The following is a 13,308-nucleotide window of genomic DNA, read 5'->3' as shown; positions in this document are numbered from 1 at the left end:
CTTGTCCTGGGTGCACCGTTCCGTGGTGTTGTCTGCTGCTGGCTGTGCATGCCAGTGCGGGCCTGTTTGTTCTGCTACGCCGTTGTGGCCGTTGTTGTATTCTCTTGTGCCTTTCTTCTTCTGTGTATGTGTTTCTTCAGGTGGGCCTGGCCTCCGGTTCTACCACATCTCCCTAGGGGTTGAGGTTGTCCTTGTGTTCCTTGAGGCTTTTGGGCGCTGTCTGCCCCTATGGGGTGTTGGGCAGTTCTCCCTTGGTTGGGCTTATGTTTTCCTGGCCTTTCCCTTCTTGTCCCTGTGACATGTCCCCTGCTGGTGGGGAGGCTCTCTCGCAGGCCCTCCTCCCTTCTGGGTATGGCTAGGGTATCTATTCTACATTAAGGAATCTGCGGCTAGTAGTCTCTATCAGATGTACAATTTACTTACCTTCGGTAACGATGTATCTGGTAGAGAAGATTCTAGCCGCAGATTCCTTCACGACCCGCCCTTCCTCCCTGTTCTGCGAGGACCCTCTGCTTGGGTTTCTGCAGTCGCCTCCCTCTGGATGACTTGTCTTCTGTGGGTGTCCTCTTCGTTTTCTTCCGGTCAGGCATCCCTCCAGCTGGTCTCTCTCCAGCGTGAGGGCCTACTTTTGCTCCTTTCCTCTGTTGTTAAAGTTTCTGATCCCCAACCGGTCTTCCTCATTAGGGGTTCTTTTACCTGTCCTTTGACTTCCTGCTCTTTTCAGAGGTTATGTCCCTCCTTGGCACTGTAGTCTGCGGATGGATTACCTGTCCTTTGACCTCCTACTCCGTTCAGGGGGTATGGCCATCCTTGGCAGTGTAGTCTGGGATGGATTGCTGTTGCTCCTCTGTTCCGGGCTTGTGGCCCTTCCCTTTGTGGTTGTGGTTGCAGACCCTCTCTCTTTTCTGTCACGGCGCTTTCACATGCTTGTGCCTCCAGGATGGCTCTCGCCTTGGCTTGCAAGATGGTTCCACGGAGTGGTGCTTAGCGCTTTTCTTGCTATGGCTTAGCCGCTCTGGCCTTCTGGTGCTTTACTGCCACCTGCTGCTTTCGCCTTGGCTTGCACAGTTGTTCCTCAGAGTGGTGCTCTGCTCTTTTCCTGCTCTGGCCTGCTGTTGTCGCCTTCTGGTGCCACCTGGTGATGTTTCTTACCTTTTGTTTCTCTCTATTTTGACTCTCTTGTTTTTTCGCACACTGTTCCCAAGCTCTCCTCAGTTTTGTTGTGATGGCTCAGCGTTGTGGCACGGAAAAAGTTCTCCGAAACAAACTGACATCAGCGCGCCGGGGTGGGGCTTATGTGACCTCGCTGACGTCATGCCCGCGGAGGACGTCGGGCGGAGTCGCGTGGTGCCGCCCCCGGCGCGTAGAGATGCTGGGCAAGAAAGTTTTCCGGATCCAGTCTCATGCCTGGGGATAAATTTACGTTAAGGAATCTGCAGCTAGAATCGTCTCTACCAGATACATCGTTATCGAAGGTAAGTAACTTGTACTACAACCACAGAGGAAACAAAATGCTCGAAAGCGTTTGAGGTAGTCAAGTGCACAACACAGCATTAACAACTGTATCCTACGGTAATGGAAAGCGTGTTGTGTTTTCTGCTTAGGGGACCCCTGTTTTGGAGCGCCTCTAAATGTACGTTTCTGACAGACAATGCAGAGCGTGAGTTAATCTGATGCGAGCGCCAGGTCATACTTTGATGCCGGACTGGCCATCCCGCACTCGAGCATTTTCCAGGTGGGTTGCTGGCTATCAAGGCTGCTCTCTGAACTGCTTGTGTGCCATCACCCCACTGGACAAATTCTGCTTGGCTGGTGTGAATATGTTCCCTGCACTGATTTTAGTTTCCAGCTGGACCCTGCTCATTGCACAGATGTTTCATCACGTACCAGCAAATAAAGAATCACGTGGTGCAAAACTTTCAGCCCAAATTCACATTCTGGGTCAGGTGCAAATTGTACTTATACCCCAGATGTTTCCCTCGGCAAATCATTCGAGGTAATACATGAGGATTTATGGTGGGCAAAAACAGGTTGGAAAATGTAATTAGGCCTTGTTTAACATTCAGAAAAACAAAACCTGAACCTCATTTCTCTTTTCAACTTGTGAAAATTGAATTCAGGAGGCAAAATACCGGTTGCTATACCATGATCTTGCGTTAACAGCTTGATTGTTCCAGTAGTCTCTAATTGAGCCTGATAGCAATGGAAAGTGGGTCGTTCTTAGATGCTGAGAATGTGAAGGCCAGAGTATTGGACAGCTGACGGAGAATCCCAGCCCCCACCCATCAAACATAAATTAACATAAGGTTCTGAAAGTAGAATAGTCATAAGATCTTTCTTAGTGAGAAGCCTAGTTTGTAATATTTGAGAAAGTATCTAGAGTTCTTTGGCAGCTGATATTCCCAAAGTACGATATCCGAGCCCTACGGATTTCCATAAATCAGTGCTCCCAGGAGAGTTGTGTGCAAATCTATCAGCCGTCGTATATACTATGTCTAGTTCTGTGGCCAAAATGGTGGCTTTAGTATGAAAGAATTCTGCAGATAGTATTTTGATCTGTCTCTTAGGAAAGGCCAAATGTAATGCGACATTGGTAATGCACTTGTAGTGGAATATTATTGTGAAGTACTAGAAAATAGAACTTCCAAGAATGCGGCTCGTTATTCAGAGCAGATTGAGTTACAGCACAGATAGCGTCAGATGTTCTTTGTGATTTCATTAATGCTGCTTCTCGGCATAGTCTTTCTGTTCCCTCAGGGTTGGACTATTCAATTTTCTGAATAGTTAGCAAACACATTCAGTACACAAAAAACAAACAAATTCAGAAAATATAAACAATGCCAAAATCTCTAACTCTAACTGATGCGAGACCTGTTACATTGCAAATGCTTGTTTAAAAATCTATAAGGACTATTGTATCTGCAGGGAAAAGATTTATCGTGCTGGTCAACTCCATCTGGACACAGAGCCGGCAAAATCTTGTGCTTTGGTTTGCCCTGAATCCATTTTGCGCATCATGGACCAGGGCATGGATCACCTTGGTCAGACTGGAAGCTAGAATTTTAGCAAGCAATTAGCAATTTGTGCTTGGCTTTAGGCAGGGAAATAGGCAGATAATAGGCGCAGTTATTTGGGGGTTTAAGGATAATAGTTTTTGGGGCACATTTTCAATACAACTCTCTGGTAACCAGCAAATGTGATTGTTATCTGTAATGGGTCAGACACTCTCTTATTATTATCAGTGTATATTGAGGAAATAAATCCGTCTGAAGCACCTCTGTTTGCCAGCCAGTATATTAGCTATCCCGCCTTATTACCTAGCTCATATACTTGCGACTGGATTATTGTCCATGCTGATTTAGCTGTGGCCATTAATTTCTGACTTTGTCAGCTGGTGCAGGGACCGCTGGCCACGTTCTGCCTCCTTACAATCACTCAGCATGGGGATTAAGTTCTCCAGTCTAGCCAAGACCCTCATCCTGTCCCGCTCACTCCTCTTCACAAAGGAAAAGGCTCACCCCTCAGATGACAGCCATGAACGCTCTCACACAGTCTCTGAGGGGAGACAGACAGAGCAGTAAGTGCAAAATACTTAGTATTCACTTCACAGAGAGGATCCGTCAATGCCTCGTCTCATTGCCACCACATGTTAAGACACCAGAAGCCCTTGGGGCCCCAATGGGGTGACCCAACATTACCTCCAGTGCATTATCTGTCAGACATCTGGGCAGTATTCAGGCCACCCCGGACAGCTCTGAACTGATTTGCTGGGGCAAACTATTTGTTGATAGAGAAGGCTTACTGATAGGGATCCCAGTAATATGTGTTTTACCTTTCGGGGGTGTTCCACCTATGCCAGACATCCCCATCTCCCAAGGAAGCGGCCCAAGTGTGCAGGATAATTAGTCTGGGTGTACTGGAGGGGAAATCAACATCTATAGTCTGATGTTTCACGGCATTAAATTCGCCCCTAACAACCACCCTACCCAGTGTGGTGTTAAGAAGGAATGAGTACACCATCTGCAAAATGGCATTAACTAGGGTGGAACATACATACTACAACGGGTCCAAGGGTGGCCCCGTCCAGGGTACCTTCACCAACACCACTAGCAAACCCAGCATGGTGTACAATACTATGTATGTATGATGCAACCACGCATTCCATTGTGACGCATGCCATCGCAACACGGCCTTCACAACGCAAATACTGTTACCACGCATAACCTTCAACACGTAGATTTTTACAATGATTATGCCTTTACCACGCATGCCTTTACCACAAAGTTAGTTGTTAAAGCATGAATGGTAAAGGCATATGCATGGTCAAGGTTTTACAAGTAAATATAAGTATTGTACAGGTAACCATAAGCCCTTCTATCCTACAGTGTAATGGTCTCCTATATAAACTAAAAAGCTAATCTTCTCATTCGCCTTCATTTTTAGATGTATCTGATTTTATTTTGGTGTTTTTAGCGTGACCTGTGAATTTGACAACTGAGATTTTGCCTCTTTCAAATATCACTGTTCCTTGAGATCTTTTAATAGATGTATATTTATAATGTAATGTCTAAAATTCCTCGATAAATATGCCGCTTCTTTAACATCTTTGCTCTCTTATAAGTCATTCTCTAGAAACAAAAATTTCCTTTGATCATTCATCTGCCTAATGTTTGCAATTGCTATCTTTCTGTGGTATAGGGTCCCAATAGTTTGTGATGGTTTGTAGAAATGTAAACAGTTGAAAATCTGTCTATAGTTTACCACCATTTTTCATAGTGATTATGTTTGAGCACTGTCTCAGATCAACGGCAACAGTCTAGTGTGTTCTTCATATTGTTGGCTGCATTGAGAATTCGGAGCACAGACATGTGGTCTTCATAAAAGTGATACATAGGCTGAATATGTGCTCATTAAGCTTACTTGGATATCTTGTTTTACATTTTTGGGTGATAAGCTGGTGTGTTTTTGAGCAAACAACCACCACAAATAGGATTTTTAAATTCCAAGGGCTTGCATTTTCCTGTGAATAAGTGTATTGAGTACTCACTCTCAAATTAAAATCCTCATTACGAATAATCAAAAGGAGTAGTGATTTGTTTCAACTCTGTATAGTGAAACGAAATAATTTAATCATTGTCTTCCTCCTTTTTCGTCAATAGCGGTGCAGAGCCGGGATGCAGCTTGGTACCATTCGCTTACGGCACCTCTGAGTACAGATCAGAAAAAACAGCTTCAAGAAATTTACACGCTTTCAGAGCAGAGGAGAAGCAATGCAGGTTTGTTATTTCTTTGTGGGAAATAGCTCTGATCCAGTTGCACATTTTCTTCATCTGTCCGCCACAGCCCTACTAATTTGTCCACCAACAAGGTTGGTGTACAACTGCCTGCTTTCTGTTTAGTTCAAGCAAATCATTTTCCTACCATTTATTTATTTTCAAATTAAATATATAAATACTGCTTCTTTTAATTATCTGGAAAAACTTAACTGAACTGAAAAGTAAACAGTTACTTTGACTCTTGCTCTTGTTGTAAGGGACCTATTTGGAATGTTTCAGGCATAAGGGAGAGATTGAGGAGAAGTCAAAGATTAGGGAGTTTCTACACATCTACTTCAGAAGTTGACAAGGGTAGAGAGAACTTGTTAACATTCCATTGCGGGACAGAGGGGATGGGGACTGATACGTCCCACCCTGGCCCAGGAGCAGATTTGGAGAGTTAAAGGTGAAGTCTACACATTGCTTCCTGGTCTTTTGGCAAAGCAAGACCAAGGAGGATTTTGCACTGTAGCGCTCAGCCCCTTGGAGAACCTGGGTGGTGCTTTTTAAACCTCTCTATTCCTCAGTTCGGGGCAGGTTACAGGAGTTGAGGTTGAGGTTGAAATTCCTTTTCAAAGACCCCCCACACTGCAATCATTGATCAAGGAAAAGGTTGGCAAAAGTGGAGGTCTTTTAGCCTGGCCAGTATTAAACAGTGCTTTAGAAAGTCTTTCCCTGTGTTGTAGGATTTTTCTCCCTCCTGTGATAGCCCATACTGAGAGATTTCAATTCTATTCTGATGTTTTTTTAAACATGGTACATTTCCCCAAATATGCTATACTATGTTTTCGTTAGTAAAACAGCCCTTTAAATGTGTTTCTCCTTAATTGTTTGTGAATATCTGATAGATACTTCTGGCCACCGATTCCTTACCTTAAAATATTTCCTAAGTGTCGGACTGGATCTGGAGATTTTGGGCAGTACCCCTTCAGACCCTAGATGGCATAGTTAGGTCTGCACCAGATGTGACATGTGCGGTGCTTATCTAGGTGCCACCCTGTGCTCTGACATCAGTTATTTTCTTCCCACGCCAGTCGACGCAGAGTCAAGAGAGTTGCACCCAGTCAATTTATGACTGACCTTTTCTTGACTGTTTATAGATACCTTTTTGAGATTTTTCATCTCCTGGGATGCTAGGGATGTCCCCTAAGACACCTGCTGGTTTCAAACCATGTGTTGCCTGTCACATTCAGATGTCTGTGACAGACCACACTTGGTTTATCTTTTCTGCGTAGAGAGGGACCACAGTCAAGACTTGTGAGAACTGTCGACCATGCACCTGAAGATTCTGAGGGAACGTTCCCTCAAACTCCTCGCCACCTGAAGTCTGACGACCCACCCGACGTTCAGGATTCCGACCATGCGTAAGGTCCTGGAACTGCTCGCAGAGCCGATCCTCATCTCAATCCTAGTTGTTTAGTAAGTCACCTAGGAAGTCAAAGAGTTCTTGACTTCTCCACACCCATTCAAGTCTTCAGACGAGGCACTAGAGTGTCTTCATTCTAGTCATCTCTCTGCAGCGGAGCCAGTCCTAGGGTCTGCTCTGTGCCTCCCTGATTTTCCTGGTGCGACCCCTACCCAACTCAGAGTTTTATGAGGCTATGCTCCTCATTATTGTGGAGTCTGAAACCTCTGGATTGCCTTCGGGCCCCACAGGTTTTGGAGAGGCCTCCACTGAATTCCCCCTGGTAGGTTTGCCCTTGATGCCAGTTAGGCCCCTTGGTGCTGGATCCAGAGAGGCACGAACTGCGAAATCCCGACCTTCCCCAGCGCCCGCTCCAGTACCGACGCTCCTGTCAGCGCAATCCCCATCGTCATACCGGACTCTGACTCCAAGTCCAACAGGCGTTGTCCGGCACCCACTAGGACCTTGCCTCCCAAATTGGAGTCAATGCATTATTCATTTGGCATGCCTCAAGAGGATATTTAATGGGAGGGCTCTGTTGACCCTTATGGATACCAGCATCCAATAGATGACACAGAGGACAACTGGTATAAAGAACTGGCGGATGACAGTGGGTTACACACCTCACTGGACACTGGCTTGGTCTTTCCTCCTACTGTGGCTATGGAGGAGGGAGCCTCCTTTGCAGTGGTGGTGTGGAGGGCAGCTGAGGTCTTGGACCTTTAGTTGCCATCTGTGGCAGTCAAGACAAACGTCTAGACAGAGGTGCTTTAAGCGAAAGTTGCTCCCTTCAAACCCTTACTCCCATTTAATGGAGCCCTTACCGATGGCCTACTTGTCGCCTTGTCCAAGTCCTGCACAGGGGCTCCTGTGCTCAGGTCAATTACCCTCTTCCATTTCCCGCTCTTGGGGACTCTAGTTTCCTCACACAGCACCCCACTCCCAAGCCTCTACTTCCGGAGCCAACCCTGGTGCATTCTCTACCACTCCACCAGATAGGGAATCCAAGAGGATGCATATTTTCAGTAAGAAAATATTCTCTTCTGCCAACCTAGCACTGCAGTCAGTGAATAGTGCTTGACTGTTGGGCCGATGCACCCATATGATTAGGGATTCGGTTGCACAAGTGCTGCCCATGGTCTCGAAGGTGGCATGAGCAATACTGTCACAGGCAAGGGCCAATGGCAGGGATGTATCGAAGTTCACCATCAAAGACTCAATACAGCCGACCCGCTGGGCAGAACAATTTCATCATTGGTGGCCCTTAGGCGCCACACCTGAGAATCAAGGCTATTCAGGGGATGTTCAAGCTTCACTAATGGACATGCCCTTTGATGACTCTCACCTTTTTGGTGAGAAGGAGTGCCCAGCGCTGGAGCATTTTAAAGGATACCAGACCTACGCCAGGCCCTTGGGCCTATTCATGGCCCTGTGCCAAACCCAGTCTACCTTTACTCCTCTCATGGCTGTCGAAGGGACTCCCACCTGCGTTTCATTCCCAGCCTTTTAATTTCCCAGTACGCAGTTTCCACAGATGTTGTAGAGCCACTAGCCAGAGATCGGCCCAGTCCACCACTCCTCCGGCAGCTGCAGCCTTCAAACACCTTTAATTTACCCTCATACCAACATCCAGTGGGGGCCAGGATACGGATAACCTGTACCACTGGCAGTTGATACCATCCAACAAATGGGTTTTTACAAATAGTCCAATAGGGCTACTCCATCTCCTTTCTAGATACCCCTCCACCAATACCACTTACTTATGACTCGCTGACTTGGACCATCTCTCCATCGAGAGGGTGCCAGCCTAAAAAGTAGGTCGAGGTTGCTACTCCTCCTACTTAATGGTGCCCAAGAAAGACAGAGGACTTTGTACTATCCTAGACCTGAGGCATCTCAGCTTCTTCCTGAGAAAGGAGTTCAAGGTGCTCATCCTAACTCAGGACCGACCTGTCTACCCTAGACCCTGGAGACTGGATAGTGGCATTGGACCTGCAGGACTTTACCTGCGGTCCATGGTCCCCAGTAGCACTTTAAGTTTGTTGTAATCCCCTTTGGCCTTACCAGCGCCCCTCAGGTGTTCAACAACGTGATGGCAGTAGTTGCAGCACATCGGAGGAGGTTGGGGGTTCCAGTCTTTTCCTACCTCGAAGATTGGCATTTGAGGGAGGCCTCGCCTTAGGCACTCGTCTCCCACCTTCAGACTACGGCAAACCACCTACACCTGTTGGGATTCACTATCAACATGCCGAAGTCACACCTGACTTCCTCTTAGACACTACCTTTCATCAGAGCTGTTCTAGACACAGTGCAGTTTTGGGCCTAACCTCGCGTGCGGTGAGTCCGGAATCTTCAGGCTATGATTCTGATGTTTCAACCTTTATCATGGATTTCGGTGAGATGGACTCTGATGCGGTTAGGACTCGTAGCCTCCTGCATCCTACTAGTGACACATGCCTGTTGGCATATGCCGGCTCCGCAGTGGGGCTGAAGTTCCAGTGGGCACAGCATCAGGAGAATCTCTCCGACATGGTCCAGGTCTCAGAGGGAACTGTGAAAAACCTGCTGTGGTGGCTGACAAACCACGATTGGGTTAGTGGCAAATCCCTCTCCCTTCCCCAACCAGAGTGAGCCATAGTGAGAGATGTATCACTCCTGTGCTGGGGCGACCATCTGAGAAAGGTGGCGATCAGAGGACTCTGGTCTCAAGCAGTGTTTTGGCTCCACATCACTTTGCTGGAGCTTCAGACGATCCGATTGGCATTTAAAGTCTTTTTTCCCTCCTTAAGTGGATGGCTGGTGCAGGTTTCACAGACAACACCACAGCCTTGTGTTATTGCACAAACAACAGGGCATAGTGGGGTCCTCCATCTCTAGACATGACTGGAACGTTTCCCTGGTGTTCCACCACCTGGCAGGCTCTCTGAACACCAGGGTGGATGAACTCAGCTGTCAATGCCTAGCAGATCATGAATGGTGTTTTCATCTGGAGGTGATGCAAAGTCTCCTTTAAGAGTGAGGAGAGCCTTCATTAGATCCGTTTGCCATCACAGAGAATGTGCGATGTCAGCAGTTTTGTGCGCTGGAGTTTCCAAAGCGGCTCTTGTTCTTGAGACACTTTTGTTTCTGGCCCGCACCATGCGAAGTGGCACTCCGGCCTCAAGTACTCCTTTCTGCTGATACCTGCCCAGAGTTATCAAAAAGATTAAGAACAACCAAGCCCAAGCCATTCTTGTGCCTCTTGTGAGAAGTTGGCCTGGTATATGCTGTCCACTTGCTAAAGTGGGCACCTTGTACCAGTCCAAACAACTCTTATTGATGATTAGGTTAAAGACAACCTTTATTGATAGCTATCCTAGTGGTAGCTATGGAGAGCAGCCTTCAGGCTAAGTCACGAAGAAATGTACAGCAGCTTGTTTTACCAGATTTGAACCTCCTGAATGACCAAATGAAAGGCGAACCACATAAGGAGTATATAAAATATATGTATTTATTACTAAACACTCTCCACTAACCTCTTAATGATATTAGAGTACAAAGCACACAATATTAAATCACTAGAACGACAATAGCACAGTACACAGTGGGCTCCAGGGGGAGACCAAACTATATACTATGAAAGTGGTATAACAACCACGACTTGACTAGACACAGTGTCTAGAGCACGTAGAGTCGCTGGACCCCAAGGAACCACCCAAGGTAGTGACACGGGGGACCCACGGAGGACAGGTGCAGTGTGTGAACACAGGCACGAGCTCCGTACAATCCTATGGGAAAGTCGCGGTTGTAATTTTAAAGATTAAGGACACTTCAGAGAGGACTTTAAGCAAACCCAGTTAAACATAGAAGGTTCTAAAGCCAGCACCCTTGAGAGTACAGAGATACCCGTGTTACCTATCCCAGAGGAGCCGGGTGCATAGGGGTCAAGTGATGTCGGAAACCTTCATCGTTTTCAATGGTGTGATGCGGAAAAGTGCTGCTGCCGTGAAGATTAAAAGTGTCCGGTGTAATCCAAGCCTGGATCCGAGGTGAGAAGAACCTGAAAGCAGAGGGGACAGAACCTAGGTCACTTCACAGTGACCAGGGGCACGATAGACGAATGCCCACCGATGTCGGGTGTTTCAGGTGAGAAGGGGTGAAGCTTGAATGCAGCCACGGGGACCAGGAGACATCGAAGATGACCAAAGTCCGGAGGTGAGCTGTCCTACGAAGGATGTTGAGTGCTGAGGGGTTAGTGTCCAGATTGAACACCAACAAGCCTTGGCAACTGCAACCCACGCGGGCAGAGGAAAGGTGCTTCGGTGAGGACCAGCAAGGTCCTGGGGATTCTCAAAGCTCACAGAAAGTCAAAGTTATCTTCACAGGGACCCACAGGCCAACGGACCAGGGATTGCGAAGGGACCTCGAGCTGAATCACAAAATACCAGCCCACAGAACACTCGTGGAGTGTAGGCCAGATATCTTCGGTGGAATTACTGCTTGGGGTCAGGACTACAAGTAGACCAAAGCGCACAGCCTCAGGGATCGGCGAAAAGCATTTGCTGCTGCAAAAGTACATGGTGCACAGGGTTTCGGATTGTACGGTCCCCACAAGGGATACAGGCCTCGGAATAGCTGAGATCGCAGATCAACCTCAGAGACCTTGGGAACCCACCTCCTGTGTTGCATAAATCTTCGGAGTCCTTAGGAGCTCGGGTGATGCAAACCAGTCGGATGCGTTTAGATGCCTTCCTTGCAGGGAAGTAACGCCTTTACTCCAAGGGAGATTCTTCAGTCATCCAACGTCGTGCAGATCGTCGAAGTACTTGGTTTCTGTAGCAGAATTTAGTCCAGGTAAAATCTATAGTCCTGTAGTCGGGGTTCCTACTTTATACCCAAGGAAGGGGTGGGACAAACTCTGGGGACCCACCTATGGGAGGGTCAGGAGAGAGGGGTGGTTACACCCATGTCCTTTGTCCAGTTTCGCGCCAGAGCAGGAGCAAATTGCTCCTGCAACCGGTTTGAGCTGGACTATGCACAGGGACACCAAATGTGCCCGCAGTGCAGATATCCAAGCACTCTTAGAGGGCTCCCTCCCAGCCCCAATACACTAAATCCTGTATGGGAAGTGGTCACACCTCCCTGTGACAGGAAACCTATTGTCAAGACTTCCCCTGCTCGAGCTTGGCTCAGCAGCATGAGGGCAGACTCGTGTCTGTGGCTGGCAGCATCCATTTTGTGATGCCCAGGTCGAGAAAGCTGGTACTGGGTAGCCCGGTATGTCACATTTGTCCATCTAGGAGGGTGGAATCATACCTCCGATTCCAAGGTGTTTGACACCAAACACGACATTGTTCTTTGCAGTCGTTTTAAAGTTAGCATTTACCGCAAGGTTATACTGCACTTAAGTATATATGGTTGGCTGCATCACAAACAACCCCGGAAAATAGGTTCTGAGGGCTGCAGAGGGGCTCTGCTCATGCAGGGGCACCCTCTCACATAAAACCCAGCACCCTTCAGGATTGATAAGGCCTGCCATAGGGGTGACTGATAGGTTTATATGTGCAGTGATATAGAATAGATATAGTGAACCTATACCTAAGTAGGGGGTGCATGCACCACCTTACACAGGCTGCTGTAGCAGACCTGTGGTGTCATTTTGAATCGTCTCTCAGGGGTTCCACAATACATGCTGCAGCCCCTGGGAGGCCTCTGGGGTACCTATGCCCTGGGTACATAGTACACCATATACTAGGGACTTATAAGGGTACCCCAGAATCCAATCTGGAGTGTACCTAAAGTACATGCAATCAATTTAGTTGAGAACGCGGCTAGACTGGGGTCCTGGATAGCAGGATCCCAGTCAATCTAAATCGAAAATAGTGAAACATCAGCAAAAAGTGGGGGTAACTATAAGAAGCAGATCCTACTCTGCTACACCTCTAGATTGGGCATGAAGAGTCTGGTATCCCGAACTATTGAGCATCTGTCCTCCAGTTACATCGCCTCTTCGGGAGGCTCTCCTGTTGCAACAACAGGAGAGGGTTCTGCACCCGAACCTGCACACCCTCTGCATTCATTCAGGAGATTGAATAACAGTTGACAGCTTGCAACCTTCCTCCCAAAGTATGACACATTATACTGACAGCCAGGCATCCCTCAACTAAGACAGCATTCACCTACCATTTGAACAAATTGGTGGCATGGAGTGCATACAAGAACATTGGCCCTTTCTTTGCAACCCTCTATCATGTCTTATCATTTTCATTGGCTCAGCAGGTTTCTACCCTGGTCACATTTCTGGGGTGCCATCCAGCCATTTTGTCACTTTTTCAGTTGCCTGGACCAACCTTCTTTATTCAAGTCACCCGTTGTGACTAGGTTCCTCACAAGTCTCCAATACATGTTACCTTTGAGCCCATTCATCATGCCCCTGTGGGATTTAAACCTAGTCTTGACCTTTTTAATGTGCACGCCCTTGGAGACGCTGCACGACTGCCCACTCCATTTGCTAACCATTGAGACAGCTTTCCTAATAGCCATAACATCAGCCAGGAGCAAACTACAGGCACTCTCTGTGCAACCTCTTTAAACACCATATACCCAGAC

At 47.4% G+C, this 13,308-nt stretch overlaps 1 protein-coding gene across 1 annotated transcript in view; it reads left to right on the top strand.

Moving 5' to 3' along the window:
* The window catches only part of IPO8 (importin 8), a 557,903-nt gene that overhangs the window by 514,382 nt on the left and 30,213 nt on the right, over positions 1–13,308 (top strand). Inside the window, exon 24 of the mRNA XM_085652356.1 lies at positions 5,160–5,276. Within this exon, the coding sequence (XP_085508482.1) occupies positions 5,160–5,276 (117 nt within the window). The remainder of the gene's footprint in view (positions 1–5,159; positions 5,277–13,308) is intronic.

The sequence above is a fragment of the Triturus cristatus genome, chromosome 4_1 (genome assembly GCF_964204655.1).
Source record: "Triturus cristatus chromosome 4_1, aTriCri1.1, whole genome shotgun sequence".
NCBI classification, from domain to species: Eukaryota; Metazoa; Chordata; class Amphibia; order Caudata; family Salamandridae; genus Triturus; species Triturus cristatus.
The sequence above is the reverse complement of the archived record's forward strand: the minus strand, read 5'-3'. Positions and strand labels throughout refer to the sequence as shown.